This window comes from Elaeis guineensis, chromosome 2, assembly GCF_000442705.2.
Source record: "Elaeis guineensis isolate ETL-2024a chromosome 2, EG11, whole genome shotgun sequence".
Taxonomy (NCBI): Eukaryota; Viridiplantae; Streptophyta; class Magnoliopsida; order Arecales; family Arecaceae; genus Elaeis; species Elaeis guineensis.
Genome location: NC_025994.2, coordinates 102049441 through 102064559, shown reverse-complemented (window position 1 = coordinate 102064559; position 15119 = coordinate 102049441). Strand labels below are relative to the sequence as shown.

General features: G+C 41.7%; 2 protein-coding genes across 2 annotated transcripts; both read right to left on the bottom strand.

The window, feature by feature from the left end:
* Positions 1-2799: 2799 nt before the first annotated feature.
* On the bottom strand, positions 2800-5411 carry LOC105032847 (FBD-associated F-box protein At5g60610-like). Its single transcript, XM_010907426.4, has 3 exons — positions 4289-5411; positions 3994-4176; positions 2800-3903 (listed from the first exon to the last, which is right to left on the bottom strand). Exons 1-3 carry the CDS (start codon positions 5255-5257, stop codon positions 3580-3582), a joined length of 1476 nt encoding a protein of 491 aa, XP_010905728.3. The 5' UTR covers positions 5258-5411; the 3' UTR covers positions 2800-3579.
* Positions 5412-6573: 1162 nt separating this feature from the next.
* Positions 6574-8451, bottom strand: LOC140855756 (putative pentatricopeptide repeat-containing protein At1g03510). The gene has a single exon (XM_073252405.1). It carries the CDS (start codon positions 8295-8297, stop codon positions 7008-7010), a length of 1290 nt encoding a protein of 429 aa, XP_073108506.1. The 5' UTR covers positions 8298-8451; the 3' UTR covers positions 6574-7007.
* Between the last annotated feature and the right edge of the window lie 6668 nt (positions 8452-15119).

Here is a 15119-nt window from a genome sequence, read left to right as displayed (position 1 = left end):
GTAACTTGGATGGAGTCTGATTACTGTAGAAATCTCGTTGTCGAAGAAGCTCGGATATTGACGAAGTCCGAAAGAAGTTCGGAGAATAGTTGATCACTGTAGAAGGTCGGCTGGTGGTGAGGCCCAGAGAGCTTTTGGGGCGGCCCGGTAGACGAATGCAGAAGTTCACTATCGGAGAAGTCCGGACGGTCAAAAGGGTTTGGAGAGACGCCACACACAAGGTCGGAAGCCGGAAGAGCCCTGGAAGGGTCGGTCTTTTACAAACTTCGGCCAGAGGTATTTTATATCCAACATTATATATATTTAAATATTAATAAAAATATAAAATATCTAGTCATATCCGTATCATGATTTTTTTAATTTTTTGCCGTATTAGCGTATCCGTCTCATAAAGTATCCATATCGCATACCGATATCTATGCTTCTTAGTCAGTATCTGAGGTATTAATCAGACACTTTCCCTGAATTAGATCTGATCATGCAATTTTTCTCTCATTGGAGAAGAAAAAATAGGGACCAATTCCTTTCAAATTTGAGAATACCTAGTTATCATATAGTGAGTCCTAGGTTGTTGTGAATGAAGCTCAAAATTCTTCTGTCCCTAGCTCTTGTATGTTCACAATTCCAAAGAATCTGAAGAACACCAAACTAACACTAGGAAATTGGAATTGAATATTGGTGGGTAATCATCTATTGAATATTGAAATAGAGGCTGCTACTCTTCAACTAAAAGAGATCAATGAAGGATGCCTTCAACCGTGTGAGTTAGGGCTTTTTAGATCTAAGCTAGGCAAATATTTTAGTCTTCTCAAGTAGCAAGAAATATTTTGATTCCAAAAATCTAAAATTTGATGGAATAAAGATAGTGACAGGAATACTTCATTTTTTCATAAACCTGTTCATAGATCATGACACTTATTTCCTTTGTTTGCAGTGTTTTTTATTTCTTGAAATAAAAAGAGAGAGAGAGAGAGAGACTTATGGTTTTTGTCTCTCTAAAATACGATTAGTTTAACCAAGCAAGTCATGTGATGATGATTTATTATGATTTTTTTATAATTATAGTTATAAGAATGATACCCCCATGTGATGCGCAGATAATGAAAAATCAAATTATCCTCTTAACACCTTGCTCTCCTGCACTCAAAAATCATGGTTCCACCTCTGCAGGCTATACCTGATGATGAAGGAGGTAGCGAAGGGTGAACCACAATAAAGTCTTATGCCATGTTTCAAATAATATTAACTCAGTATCAAATTGAGAAATTAATTTAATGTGGTGGTGGTGGAACAAGTGACTGAGCTGAACATCGACTAGAAATTTGCAACCAAATGTTGAAGTTATCCATAAACCTTTTTCCTTTTTGAGAGAGAAATGCTCGATTAGCATTTGAAGAAGGGAAGTGGCACTAGCTAGTTGGCTATATTTCATGATATATATTGATTCTTGGTGGTAACAAGGTGTAATACAGCCTTTCATTTTGACATTATTATTGTTATGAAGACAGTTTTATATATGACAGATCATGCTAAGGCGCGAGCTTCTTCTAGAAAGTCTAAAAGCAGGACAATATTATCTTATCGTTTGCTCAGATTGCATTAAAATGGTGAACAGACTCCCAAGCAAGTAAGGCAATATTTATATTTTAACTCTAAGAAGAGCCTTGAAGGATGCTACAAGATTTTCACATATTTTACGCATGAAAAAAAAAAAAAAAAAAAAGGTGGCATTGCAGCATCTTTCTGACTCTTCTCAAAGCTAATAATATTTGAAGAGCTACGAGCACAACACAAAACTGCTATGAATCTGGTGCACAGTTTTTTGAAAGTTCAGCTGATCATGAGACAAAGGTCACACGATTGTTTAATTCAGGCTTCCTGCACATCGTTGGTCTGTATAAAGACAATGTAGCATTTAAAGAAACATCTAATTCAGCGACTCTTTCAACATTAACTTAGCTAGTTTCAGGCATTATACTTTTGTCATAGAGAAAAAGAAATTCTCTGTCATTGCATAGACAACTTCAGATAATGACTAGAATTATTTAAACAAGTAAAAAGTTTAAACGACTAAAAAATTTTCTCAACTGCTCAAGCTCTTTGATGCCCATCTAACCAATACTCAGCTTTCAGTAAAAGAAACTGTACACAATATTTTAGGAGTAGGTATGTTCCTGAGTCCTGAAAACTTTCATGGTGATTTTTAGACAACGTCATTTTGTTTCAATGATGCTCTAATCTCACAAGAAACTTGGTGCTTTTAACAAAAGAGTGCATGGCGTGAACTTCAAGTTCTTCTGATAACTCAGTATTACCAATGAGCCAAAATATAGATCAACAAGATAATTAGGATCGGCAACCAAGGGAAAGAGCTGATTCTAGAATAAAAATGATGAAAATCACACTATTAGATGTTGTGATATTAGGTCTACCTGATGGTAGATGTTGTGATCCTCACTTGAGACTTACTCCCTTGCAGAAAATTTTAAGTTGTTCAAAAAACCAAAGACTATCCTTTGACAAAATAGACATTGTTAAAAGAACTAGTTAAGGAGATCAGCAGTAAAAGAAAGAGTTGATTTGTAGCCAAAAAGAAAAAGTTGATTCAAGGACAAGAATAATGGAAACTGACAAACTTTGTACATGTCAAAGAGGATGATTAGATAGATTGACATTTCAACAAATCAACAAGGTTTCTTAAACCTGAAACATTTTGCTTGCTTCTTTACATGATTTCAGTCTGAATTAGAAACGTATCTAGTCATCTGTTTATGCCATTACATTTCTGGTCACTAGATACACATAATTTAAACATAAGAAAACTCTACATTTAAAGAACAGCATGTGCAATAGAAAAGATAATGATATTTTATAATCATTTTTTTTTAAAAGAAAATTTTCCCAATAAACTTTCTGACAATGCAATGCCGAAGGGGTACAAATGAAAATAGACTAGGTGCCTGGCTAGCGAAATGCATCTATTACTTTTGCTGCCGTCAATCTTCTGGTACAGGTTGCTGATGATTTCAAGGAAGAAATTAACCCTCTTCTTTTATATTCTTCTTTGACAATTAATGGCTGAGGAAAGTACCAGCTTCATAAATATTTACATCAATAACCCAAATCCTATCGAGGAAGGAAGGTTTTACTTGCATAAAAGATTTAATCTAAATTTTTTCTACCATTGATTTCCAACCCCGACAATTGTTTTTTTTTTATAAAATTATCTTCAAAGTATATATATATAAAAAAAAAAAAAGCTGTCATTAAGAATAATCTTTTGCTCAAAAAAGACATTAAGATTAATCGCGTCTATAAAAAAGAGGATAACCTTGAAATTTTCCAGAGGGTCCAAAGTATGTATTTTAGTTAATGCCTTGAGGCATGTTTTCCTTGCTACGACGGTAAAAGAAGCCTCGTACAAAGAGGGCACGAGTAGTTGCTATAATAATAAAAGAAGCCTCGAACAAGCAGGGCACCAGTAGTTGCTCCAAAAAGCAGGACACCTGTAGTACCTCTAATAGATAATTGATGAACAGCTTCATGCGTGATCAATGTTCCATGCTTATCGATATTCTTCTAGCAATATAATATTTCGGTTAGGGGATTAGCTCGCCAGCTTAGTAACTCTTCCATCACCTTCAGATGGTGTGAGATAGATGCCATGCCCCCTGCAACAAACATTTTCTCCAAGGCCATGGCATTGCCAAGTAAAAATTTCACCAACATTCTTTGCACCATATGACCTTTAAAATGTACGATATTGATTCTTTTCAATCGGTACTGCAAGCACTCAGTTGTAATGTTTTGCAAATTCAGATGTCCAAATTCCTCTTCATCTTTAATGACATTCTGCAAATTCGGATGTCCAATCTCCTCATCATCATGCTCCCACTGATTCTGCTGCAATTAAAATCATCGACAAAAGATATCCGTCACAAGAAGAGACCAACAGTCTAAAAGAAGGCATGTTTGATGCAAAAGTAGAAGTACCTCGTTGTATGTTGAAGGCATGAACAGCAGTGATAGAACTTCTAGACTAGGGGTGCTCTTCAGCAAAGTGACTACTGCACCGATCGCCGTAATATCATTTGCCGTTCCTTTTAGCTCCATCCGCTTGAGTTCATAAAATGGAAAAGGTACGCTTGCAAATAAATCCTTAGTCCTTGCTAATCCCTTGAAAAATTAGAAATATTACAAAAGCATTCATGTTAGCTGCATCACGGATAAGATTTCGTCACACAACGAAACCTGTAAACTTGATTGCAATCAAGACATATACGCGTACCATTATATGCTTGGAGGACAAACTTAAAACCTTCAAACAAAGAAATTTCCCAACAAATTCCCTCAACCTGGCAAATTCATCATCACTGTCAAGTGCACGGCAGAAATCGAGATTGAGAGAGGCCAGGTCTGTGGAGTCAGTGACTGAGAAGCGGGACTTTTCCAGCATTCCCACCTCCCCCTTGTACTCCAATTCCCGCAGGACTGGAGCATGGATCCTGACCTTCTCAAGATCATGACAACACCTTAATATGAAGCTTCTGAGATGCGGGTTAGAAATTGTTATGATCTTCAACAATGTACAACCCTCCAGACTCAAGTTCTTGATGTTCGGGCAACAATAAATCAAGTGCTGCAGGGTTTCTTCAGGTGCAATTACCTTACTCAACGACAGCGTTTCTAGGCATCCAAAATTTACCACACTTGCGAGATGGAGCTGGCAACCGGTCAAGTGCAAGACCCGTAGAGAACCATAGGTAAAGAGACTTCGAGGCGAGATATAGAAATCGATATAGCCCCCATCCCGACAAATGTGATGACTATGAGGGCAATAGCACAAGTTGTATTCGCATCGGGTGATGTCTATGTGGAGCTCTTCAACGTTGTGGCACATGGCAAAGCCTATCCACCGGTCAACCATTGCCGATCCTCTACTGTCGAACAAGTACCACGCGAGGAACAGCCGGAGAGTACGTATGGCGGCACCTCTCCGGCTAAGCAGTACGAGATTGATGATACTGGCGACATCGTAACGGTCTTCCATTGTCCAATCATTGAACTTTTCGATCAGCGAATTCCTCTCATCGAACTCTAAAGTGGGGATGGCGAGAGGGAGATACCTCCATCTTCTAGAGAGGATGCTGGCCTGGAACGCTTGGTTGGTAGGGAGGAAGGAAAGGATGTCGATGAGGATATCGTCGGAAAGGTCGCTGATGCGGTCGACTTGGGCGTTGCCGCCGGGCTTTGCCATGAAGGAAGAAGGCGAATCTCTTCTTAATACACCACAGAGAGAGAGCGCGCGCGAGCTAGAGAGAGACGGAGTGGGGTGGAGGAGAGAAGAATAGAGGAGGTATGAGATTAGGGTTTTGGTGGCGTCTTGGGTTCTCCTGCTGCAGGATACGAGGAGGAAGGAGACGGCATAAATAGGGCTCTCCAACGTCAAACCAATCTTATAGGCCGGGGTTCCCCCCGTTTCCACGGCCGCCTCAAGCGAGAATTGTGGCGCGGTATCTGGAGCGATGGACTCACTCGACCGGGACTCTCCGTGAACCCAAGGTCTTGGTCGTCGAAAAGATGGTCACGCCAAGTTACGCTGCATCTGATTCAACCACGTTGAAATCTAATTATGCCAATATGGTCGACCAATTGAGAATTAAAGAAGTCACCTGGACGGGACTTCTCTGAACACGGTGATCATTAGCCGTGACCGTCATTTCTCATGAAGACTTTCTCCATCATTTGAGAGAAGTACTCTCCGCCGTACCTGCAATTTGGGAGGGAAGAAAAAATTGGTGATCTTGCAGGCTAGTGCTCGGATCTACAAATCTCCTTCTGTTTCAGTTTGAACCAACGAGGTTGATGAATTGCATCCCAATTCATCTCTCTCCTCAGATTCTGATGTTAAATCCTTACTTGAAATTGTAGGGGGGTTGTCAAGCCGTCTTTCCATAGCCATGTCAAGAAGTTAATTAGGAATCACAATCCCGATGTTTGTTGCTTATTAGAGACTAAACTTCCTATTAAGCTATTCAGAAAGCATAAAAATTAATCCGTAATCGGTGGAACTTTTGCACCATCCCGGTGGAAGGTCAGTTAAAGGGGATCATTATTCCCTGGAAAAAAATTCTTGGCTCTATTGACTTTATCAGTGCAGATCGACGAGTAACTCTTGGTGTCGTCTCTGTCTCAAATTTCTAATCTTGGATCAGAGGGGGTTATTTATGCCAGTATATGTAGTCTACAGTCACAAATAATTGGAAAGTGTATTGCAGTTGTGGTGTTATTTTGGATGATTTTAATGTCATTGCCGCAAGCAATGAGAATAAAGTTGGTTAACCTTTGATGTCCAAGCATTCCAGAACTTCAACATTAGAAAGGGCTATGTGGATCTTGGTTTTGCAGGTTCACCTTACACTTGATGTCACCTATATATACGTATGTTTGTATATATAATACATGGATAGTACCTAAATTTCTTTTATGTAGGGCTCTTCTCAATGTAACATCTTATCATCTTTGAAGAAGATGCCACCAAGTTGCCTCCCAATGATAACATCAGATGATAAAGCCAGTGTTCACATTCAGACTCTCCAGATTTACTTCAGCCAAACTAAACTATGATCAAATAGCCAGCCATACACCACTATGCTGTTACTGCATCTGAATAGAAGAGCAATGCTTGTCAAGCTAATTGTCTCCATATGTCAGATAATGACACGAATAAATAGGAAATAAAGAATCTCTGTGGTGTCCTTTGTGGATGACGACACGCTGACAAGGGAATTCTTACAAACAAAACAACTTTTACACCATTAACATCCCCATCTTCATCCGTTTCTTACAAAAAAAAAAAAAAATAATCAAAAGACTACCCCACATATGATCCCTTTTCGCATGTTCAAATCGATGTCCCAATCTGATACGCTTGATCAAGGCTAAGGAAGCCCCAGAAGCCTGTAAAAGTCCTAATCTAGAACAACGGTGATGATGAGCTACAACTTTTAAGACTTCTGAGATATAAACCAACTGCTTCCAGGCATCCTCTTAACCCCTCTTTCCTCCATCTGCCTTCTGACCCTCTCTGCCTCCTCATATTTCCCTGCGGCGGCGTAGATGCTTGACAGCAAAACAAAGTTCCCTGCATTCTCTGGCTCTATCTCAAACAACACTCCTCCTGCAATCTCCGCAAGCCTGACTTCTCCATAATTCCGGCAAGCCCCGAGAAGTGCACCCCAAGCCTTAGCAGTCGCTTTAACAGGCATCCCCTGTATAACCTCATAAGCCTCATTCAATCTCCCTGCTCGGCTCAAAACATCCACCAAGCACGAGTAGTGATCACTTCCTGCCACAACTCCATAGCCTTTAGTCATTAGCTCAAAATATTCCAACGCATCATCTGCAAGTCCCGCATGACTGCATGCTTTTAACACACCAAGAAACATAATCCCATCCGGCCGTACATCGTCTCTTTCCATTTTCTGAAGAAGAGACATCACAATTTGAGCGTTGCCATGGAATGCATACGCTGATATCATGGAGCTCCATGCTACCACGTCCCTCTCCAGCATCTGATCGAAAATTCTACGTGCAGTGATCAAACAACCGCACCTGCCATAAACTTCAACAAGTCCACTGGACAGGTGGGAATGCAGTTGGATCTGATGTCTAACGGCAAAGCCGTGAACTTGTTTGATCAAATTCAATGCGCCAATGCTTACACAAGCAGGTAAGAGCGCTAGAACCGTGATCAGGTTGGGCTGCAAACCTGATCCCTGCATCCGGCGATAGAAACCGAGAGCTTGAGACGACCCGTCATCGGATTCTGCGAGTGCTGCGATTATTGAATTGTAGGATGACTCGGTGGGTGTGACATCCATGAGCTCAAACAGTCGCAGCGCGTTGGCTATATCGTTAGAATGGGAGTAGAGTGAGATCATCGCATTCCACACGACAACATTTCGTTGCGGACATTCTTCGAACAATTGCCGGGCATAGGTAATGGAGATGCATTTGCCATACGAATCAACGAGAGCGGATGCAACAAATGGGCTAGAGAGCAGACCGGCCTTCACGACATGGGCATGGATCAAAGCCACGGCGTGCGGGAGGTGAAGGGCGGCGGAAGACTTGAGGACTTGGGGGAAGGCGAATTGGTCGAGAGCGAGGTCGGGGCTGGAGAACATCTGGGAGAAGAGGGCGAGAGCTCGGTGGTGACGCCCTTGGTTCACGTAGGAAGTCAAGAGCTTGGTATAGGAAAGTAGCCGTTGGTGGCTGCTCCGGAGGGAACACATGGATAACTTTATTCTCCTTTGAATAAATGCCTCGAAGGGATATCCAAGAATTTGATAACGTTGTATCTGCTCTTATACCAAGCACATATCCTATACATTAAAACGCAACCCAGTTTTTCCCTGCATGCCATGTGACAGCCCATCAGATCTTCTTCCCCCGGTTTTTTTTTTTTTTTTATTCGGCGCACCGTGGACTGCCTCTTAAACCTTCTCGTCCATCCGTACTAGATTTTTTTTAGGTGAATGTCTGACCAAAATACCATCTTCTAAGATTTTTTCGATACTGCACATCATAACAGAAAGAAAAAATTAAAACAGAAACAATTAAATACGTAGATCAGCCAAAAATAAACTCGCCTCTACGGAATATGCAAATTTTACTACGAGAAAAGAGAAAAAAATACAAAAAAAGATCACACCGTCAACCCTCGTACACCCAATCTCTTCCTCACAAGAAACTCTCCCTCACAAAAGCTCTCTTTCTAGAAAGATCCCTCTGAACCCCTACAGCGACGGCTGTCTGCTGTCCAAAAGTCTTGCTCCTGCTACTACTCCTCTCGACGCCTCGTCGCCTGTGTTCTCGGATTTCCTACCGAACTACCACGCCACCACCCAGTCTCTGTTCACGAATAGGGCCTTTTATGGACTTAAAAAATAAGTTAGAATAGGATATTGTTTCCTTACAGCACCCAGAAAACCCCATGGACCCTTGGATCACGATCGATAGTGTCTGGAACCATCGGATCGCACACTGTTCTATGAAATAAGCCGTAGACTGCAAGAATTGAGTAGGAAACGTCGCTCGATCCATGGTGGACCACGAGAAATCGAGGAGAAACGCACCCTCGATCCACAAACCCATCCGTGCACCGCCCGATCCACTGTGGATCGGGATTTTCGGGTTCTAAACCCCCACGTGCATGCGCATGGGCCTGGGTCGCGCCCGCGCTCGCACGCCTGGGCCTGGGCTGCGCCCCCACGCGAGCGCTCGAGCCTGGGACGTGCTCTACGCACTGGGCCGGGCTCAGCTGCACCACCATTGCCTTCGCCGGCCCGTCGCCGACCGCCGTCGGTCCTCCTCGCTCCAAATTTCGTGCCAACTTCAATCGAGCGTATCTCGATCATCCGGATTTCGTTTGAGATGATCTTGGGCTCATTGGACTTAGTTCGTCATCATGGACCTCGCTGTGGGCTCAATGCGGACTGAATCTCGAGACGTCAAATTCTAACAATCTTCATCTTGACTCGATATTCGGTCTCCTCCTAACTCTAAAAGCTTCTGGATCTCTTCACCCCCATGCCCTGGGATAATTGCCGCTGATCATAGATGGGCAGACATGGGAGTCCAGCTAGGCCACTCGATCCCATCTCCATCGTATACTATGCTCCTTCTAACCTAAGACCTGCTCGGGGTATCATCCTGCAGCAATAGAAATTTTACTTTACGATATCGCCTCTCATCCTCCTGAATCTCACATCTCGTACCCGATCCATTTCCACCTAAAGCTCCACCTCGCTCTGAGCTCCTCCTAGCTCCTGAAGCTCTACCTCACCCTGAGCTCTCCGCTAGGTAGTAATTTCTCCACCAGCTACCATCATGTAGCCTCTCGAATCCAATCTACTCAGTGAGATAAGATTCTGTCTGAAATCAGATATGTATCGGACTTTCCTCAATCTCCTCACTGCACCATCATGTGTCCTCCAGTTGACCGTTTAGATGCTTCTAATTAGATAGCTCGATCCATTCGACAGATAAATAGTACCCTCATTGCTCTCCAGAGAGTCAAACTGCTCCTCTCTACAATATATATGATAGGTGCATGCAGAATCTAATATCTACTATTGGGAAAAAGTAGATACCTCGTCAGATATCTCCGGACATCACCCTCTAAATCACTACTGGCCGTCGCTGCAGTAGCCCTCATCCGATCTCTGAGTTGGGAGTAATCTCTGGCTAGATGCCCTAACTCGTCACATCGATAATATCTGATCTTGCTCAAGTCCCTCATCCTGGACTTGAACCACCCTCATCGCGATCTTCTGTCGTTCTGTCTACTATCTCCTGCTCCTTCAGAAACCACCAAAGTTGAGCTGCCGACGTCTGAGCTCGAAGCCGGGTTCTCCCTCCTGAGAACCTCGTTCTGGAGAATCATCGTGGTGACTTTGTCTATCTTGATGGTGCTCTTCCCCACTAAAAAAGCAGTCACCAAGGACTCATACGAAGGGAGAAGCGACGCTAGCAAGACCAGCGCCCTGATCTTCTCCTTAACTTTCTCGCCAACACTGAGGAGGTTGGTGAGGGTCTTCTAAAAGCAACTAAGATACTCCTGTACGCACTGTCCCTCAGTCATCCACAACTGATAGAACTACTTCCAAAGGAAGAGAGTATTGGTGAGAGATTTCACCATGTACAACTTCTCAAGCTTTGACCACAGCACCATCGGAAAAGTCTCGCCAAGCACATGGATTACCACCTCATCCGCTAAATGCATGCAGATGGTACTCACTACCTATATCTGAAGCCATCTCCAATCCTGCACCTCCATGATGGTCGGTTTCTCCTCACATAAGAGAGCATCGATCAATCCTTGATGGATGAGCACGTCCTTCACCCTTGCCTGCCACAAGAAGAAATTACTTTTTCCATCAAACTTGTTGATCTCCATTTTGATTGATCATGTCTTCTCCATCTTCAGTCTTGCTCACCACCATTGCAATCTACATCCTCGTACCGCCTCGCTCTGATACTATTTGTAGGTGGATGTCTGGCCAGGACATCACTTTTTAGGATCTTTTCGATACCGCATGTCGCAACAGGAAGAAAGAAGAATTAAAATAGAAACAATCAGATACGTGGATCAGTCAAAAAAGGGCTCACCCCTACGAGACATGCAAACTTCACTATGAGAAAAAAGAAAAAAACTATAAAAGGAGATCACACACTCAACCCTCGTACACCCAATCTCTCCCTCATAGGAAACTCTCCCTCACAAAAGCTCTCTCTTTAGGAAGATCCCCCTGAACCTCTGAAGCGACCACTGTCCGCTATCCAGAAGCCCTGCTCCTGCTCCTTTCGATGCTTTGTCGCCTGTGTTCTCGGGTTTCCTGTCGAACTACTGTGCACCACGCCACCACTCAATCTCTGTTCACGAAGAGGGCCTTTTATAGACTTAAAAAACAAGTTAGAAAAAGATACTATTTCCTTACAGCACCCAGAAAACCTCTTGGACCCTTGGATCATGACCGACAGCACCTGGAACCGTCGGATCGTGCACCGATCCATGAAATAAGCCATAAATCATGAGAATCGAGTAGGAAACGCAGCTCGATCCATGATGGACCGTGAGAAATCGAGGAGAAATGCTCCCTCGGTCCACAAACCTGTCCGTGCACCGTCTGATCCATCATAAAGCGAGATATTCGGGCTCTGAAACCCCGCGCGCGTGCGCGTGGGCTTGGGCTGCGCCCACGTGCGTGCGCCTAGGCTTGGGCCATGCCCTTGTGCGAGCGCCCGGGCCTGGGACGTGCTCTACACGTTGGGCTGAGCTTTACGCACCTGGGCCACATGCCGCTGCACCACCGTCACCTCCATCGGCCCACCATCGGCTGCTGCCGATCGCCGTCGGTCCTCTATCATTTCAAATTTCGTGCCAACTTTAATCGAGCGTATCTCGATCATTTGAATTTTGTTTGAGTTGATCTTAGGCTCATTGGACTCCGTTCGTCGTCGCGGATCTCGCTGTGGACTCAATGTGGATTGAATCTTGAGATGTCAAATCCTAACACTTCTCCCCCTGATGTTTTTTTATTCTTTTTTGTTCGGTGCATCGTGGACTCCCTCTGGAACCTTCTCAACTATCTATCTCCTCTCTGCTCTCCTTGCTGCTCCCTCCCATCGCTCTCTGCTGTCACCTTCTTTCCCATCATCACCGGTGTTGGGCTTCCCCTCCAATCTCCCTCAAGTGCTTGCCTTCCTGTAGATCTTCGAAAAAGAGATGCCAACGTCCTCTCTGCTCTCCTCGCCGCCACCTCCAGTCGTTCTTCATCGTCGCCTTCCTCCCCATTATCATCGACGTTGGCCTTCCCCTCCGATCTCCTTTAGGTGCGTGCCTTTTTTCCTATAGAACTCTGAAAAAAAGAGAAATGAAAAGAAAAAAATGGAGAAGATGGGGTAAGCCTTAGAAGCTTCACCTCTCTTCTTTTTTTTCTTTCATTTTTTTTTCTATTTTTCCACCCATCTAACACACAACACACACAGAAGAGAGAGAGAGAGGGGGGGGGAACATGGGAAAGAGAGAGGGCGGGGAAGGGAGGATAGTAGAGAGGGAATGCGGGGAAGAAGACAGAGGAAGAGAGAGTGTGAGCACAAGAGAGGGGGTTCAGATCCAACAAAAACAGGTGGGGGGGGGAAGAAGGGTGCGCATGCGAGAGAGAGACAGAGGAAGAGGAGAGAGAGCAGGGGAGAGGGAGAGAGAGAGTGGGAAGAGGTTTCTGATCCATCAAACAAGGGAGGGAGAGGGTTCTTTTCTTTGTTCCTCCGATGGTATGTGGCTGCCCTGCATCCATAAATTAGAATGTGACTAATATGAAGGAGAAGAATGCGAGGGCACCTAAGTCTAGAAACACCTTGAAAGCATATTCTTTCGATAGAACTGCTATGCCATGGCCTGGATGATCATCAGCTATGTATCTCCTGGGGAGAGTGAAACCAGCAGCAAATGTGACCGTAGCAATCAACATAGAATCACTCTGAAAACAAGGATCCTCCCACCAGATTGAAACTCTGAGAACGGAAAGAAGAAAAGAAAAGAAAAGAAAATACCCAACACAAAACCCCACCCATTGTCTAAGCTTTCCTTTTGGCTGCTCCAAGCCTCCCACTCGATTGAGACTCTAAGAACGAAAAAGAAAAAGCGAAACACCCAATTCAAAACCCCACCCATCGTCTAAGCTTCTTGGTGGCTGCTCCAAGCCTCCAACCTAATTGAAACCCTTGAGGATGGAAAAAAAAATTAATGGTAAGGCCTTTCCCCACAAAGATGATAATTCTTTTTCCTTTTCACTTCTTTTCCTTTTCATTCCATTATTTTTTTCAGAGATCTGTGGGTAAGGAGAGCACTTGAGAGACAAATGAGAGGGGTTTCTTAGGTGTCCAAGCTTCTCTATTCGGTCACTCCAAACCTCCTATCCGGTTGGGAGTTTAAGGGGTTGTCATTGTTGGAGTCGGATGGGAGGCAGCATTGGTGGAGCCAGACCTGAAGCAGTCGAAGGATAGGTCCGTGCACTGTCGGAATGCCACCAATCTAGCAGCAGAAAGAAAAAATTGGCATTGCCACTGCTGGAGCTGGATCGGAGGTAGCCGAAAACTCATCAGAGTGTTGGCATGTTGCTGTCGATGGATGGAGCAATGCATCATCATCTGAGAGAGCTAAAGAGAAGGGATTGCCATGGTGGAGCATCCAATGTAGTAGCAAAGCAAAAGAAAAAGGAAAAAAAGAAAATGAGGTGAGGTAGAATAGTGAACGGGCATGGATTATCATTGTGGAGCCAAACCGATGGCAGCACTGATGGGACTAGAGATAGGAGGCAATGCTCGAGGGTGAGGGATGATTCCCATGTGTCGATCATTAGAACCAATCTGGTAACAAAAAAAAAGAGAGAGAAAATAAGATGATGTGGAAGAATTTAAAAAATTATATTATTATGTATAGTTTTTATAAATATATATTATCTAATTGCAGTGTTTATTCATATATTTTTATGTTGATTATTTGAGATTAAATATTTTGGATAATTTTATTATATAGTTTCTCTTAATTTATTTTTTTCGTTCGCAAGAGTCTCAATCGGATAGGACGCTTGGAGTAGCCGAATAGAGAATTTCAGATCCATCTCAATCAACTGAGAGGCTTGGAGCAGATGAGGTAACGCTTTTTTTTCTCTCAATAAAATTTATTAAAATATATTATTTTTTATAAATTATTTTTTACTGTTATTTGGTAGTTTAAAAATTTATTATTATCTTAATATTTATTTGATTTTAAGATTAAATAGCTTGAAGGTAATTAAATAATTAAAAAAAATTATTAGTATAAATTTAATTTAAAAATTATAGATTTTTCTACTACCTTAATGGATTTTTCAATAATAAAAATAATATTTATGATATAGATATATATTTTTTTTAAAAAAAGTTAGTTATAACTATCTAATTTTTATGGATGATTTTATAGTTTTGGATCCATCTATTGAGTAGATATCTTTAAAAAATATTCATTAGATCTTACTCTATATTAGTTTATTAATAAAATAAAAATTATAAAATTTTTATCTTTTATTTTATTAAAATTTATTTTATTATATTATTTATTATCGAAGTAAGTTAATCGAATGATTTTTTTCATATTTTTATGTGATTTTATTGATTTAGTTATGTTTGCTTATGTCACTTAACTGTGAAGTATTTGATCATTTAGATGGTTCTTTTCCTCCTATATTTAACTTTTTAAATCAACTTTATAAAAAAATTTAGTCTAAAATAAAAATATTATTCTAAAGAGATATGATGTGTATCATGTTAGGCAGATTTAAGAAAAAAAATATATCAAATTTTAAAATTTTTAGCAAGATATTTTTAATAATTCTAGCTTCATAATCCTAACTACGATTATCCATCCTATAAATATTTTAAAATATATTTAAATTTATTTTTAATTATTTAAATTTTTTATAAATATTTAATTTTTTAATTATAATTTCATAAATGGACATTATTTAAATTTCATTAAGAAAAAAGTTTGAAAGAAATTATCAAGAAACTAG

Coding starts and splice junctions, on each gene's coding strand:
- LOC105032847 (XM_010907426.4), bottom strand. CDS start 5,257: ATGGCAAAGCCCGGCGGCAACGCCCAAGTCGACCGCATCAGCGACCTT. Junction 4,177..4,288: donor TGTCCTCCAAGCATATAATG/GTACGCGTATAT, acceptor TAATTTTTCAAG/GGATTAGCAAGGACTAAGGA. Junction 3,904..3,993: donor TGCCTTCAACATACAACGAG/GTACTTCTACTT, acceptor TTTTAATTGCAG/CAGAATCAGTGGGAGCATGA.
- LOC140855756 (XM_073252405.1), bottom strand. CDS start 8,297: ATGTGTTCCCTCCGGAGCAGCCACCAACGGCTACTTTCCTATACCAAG.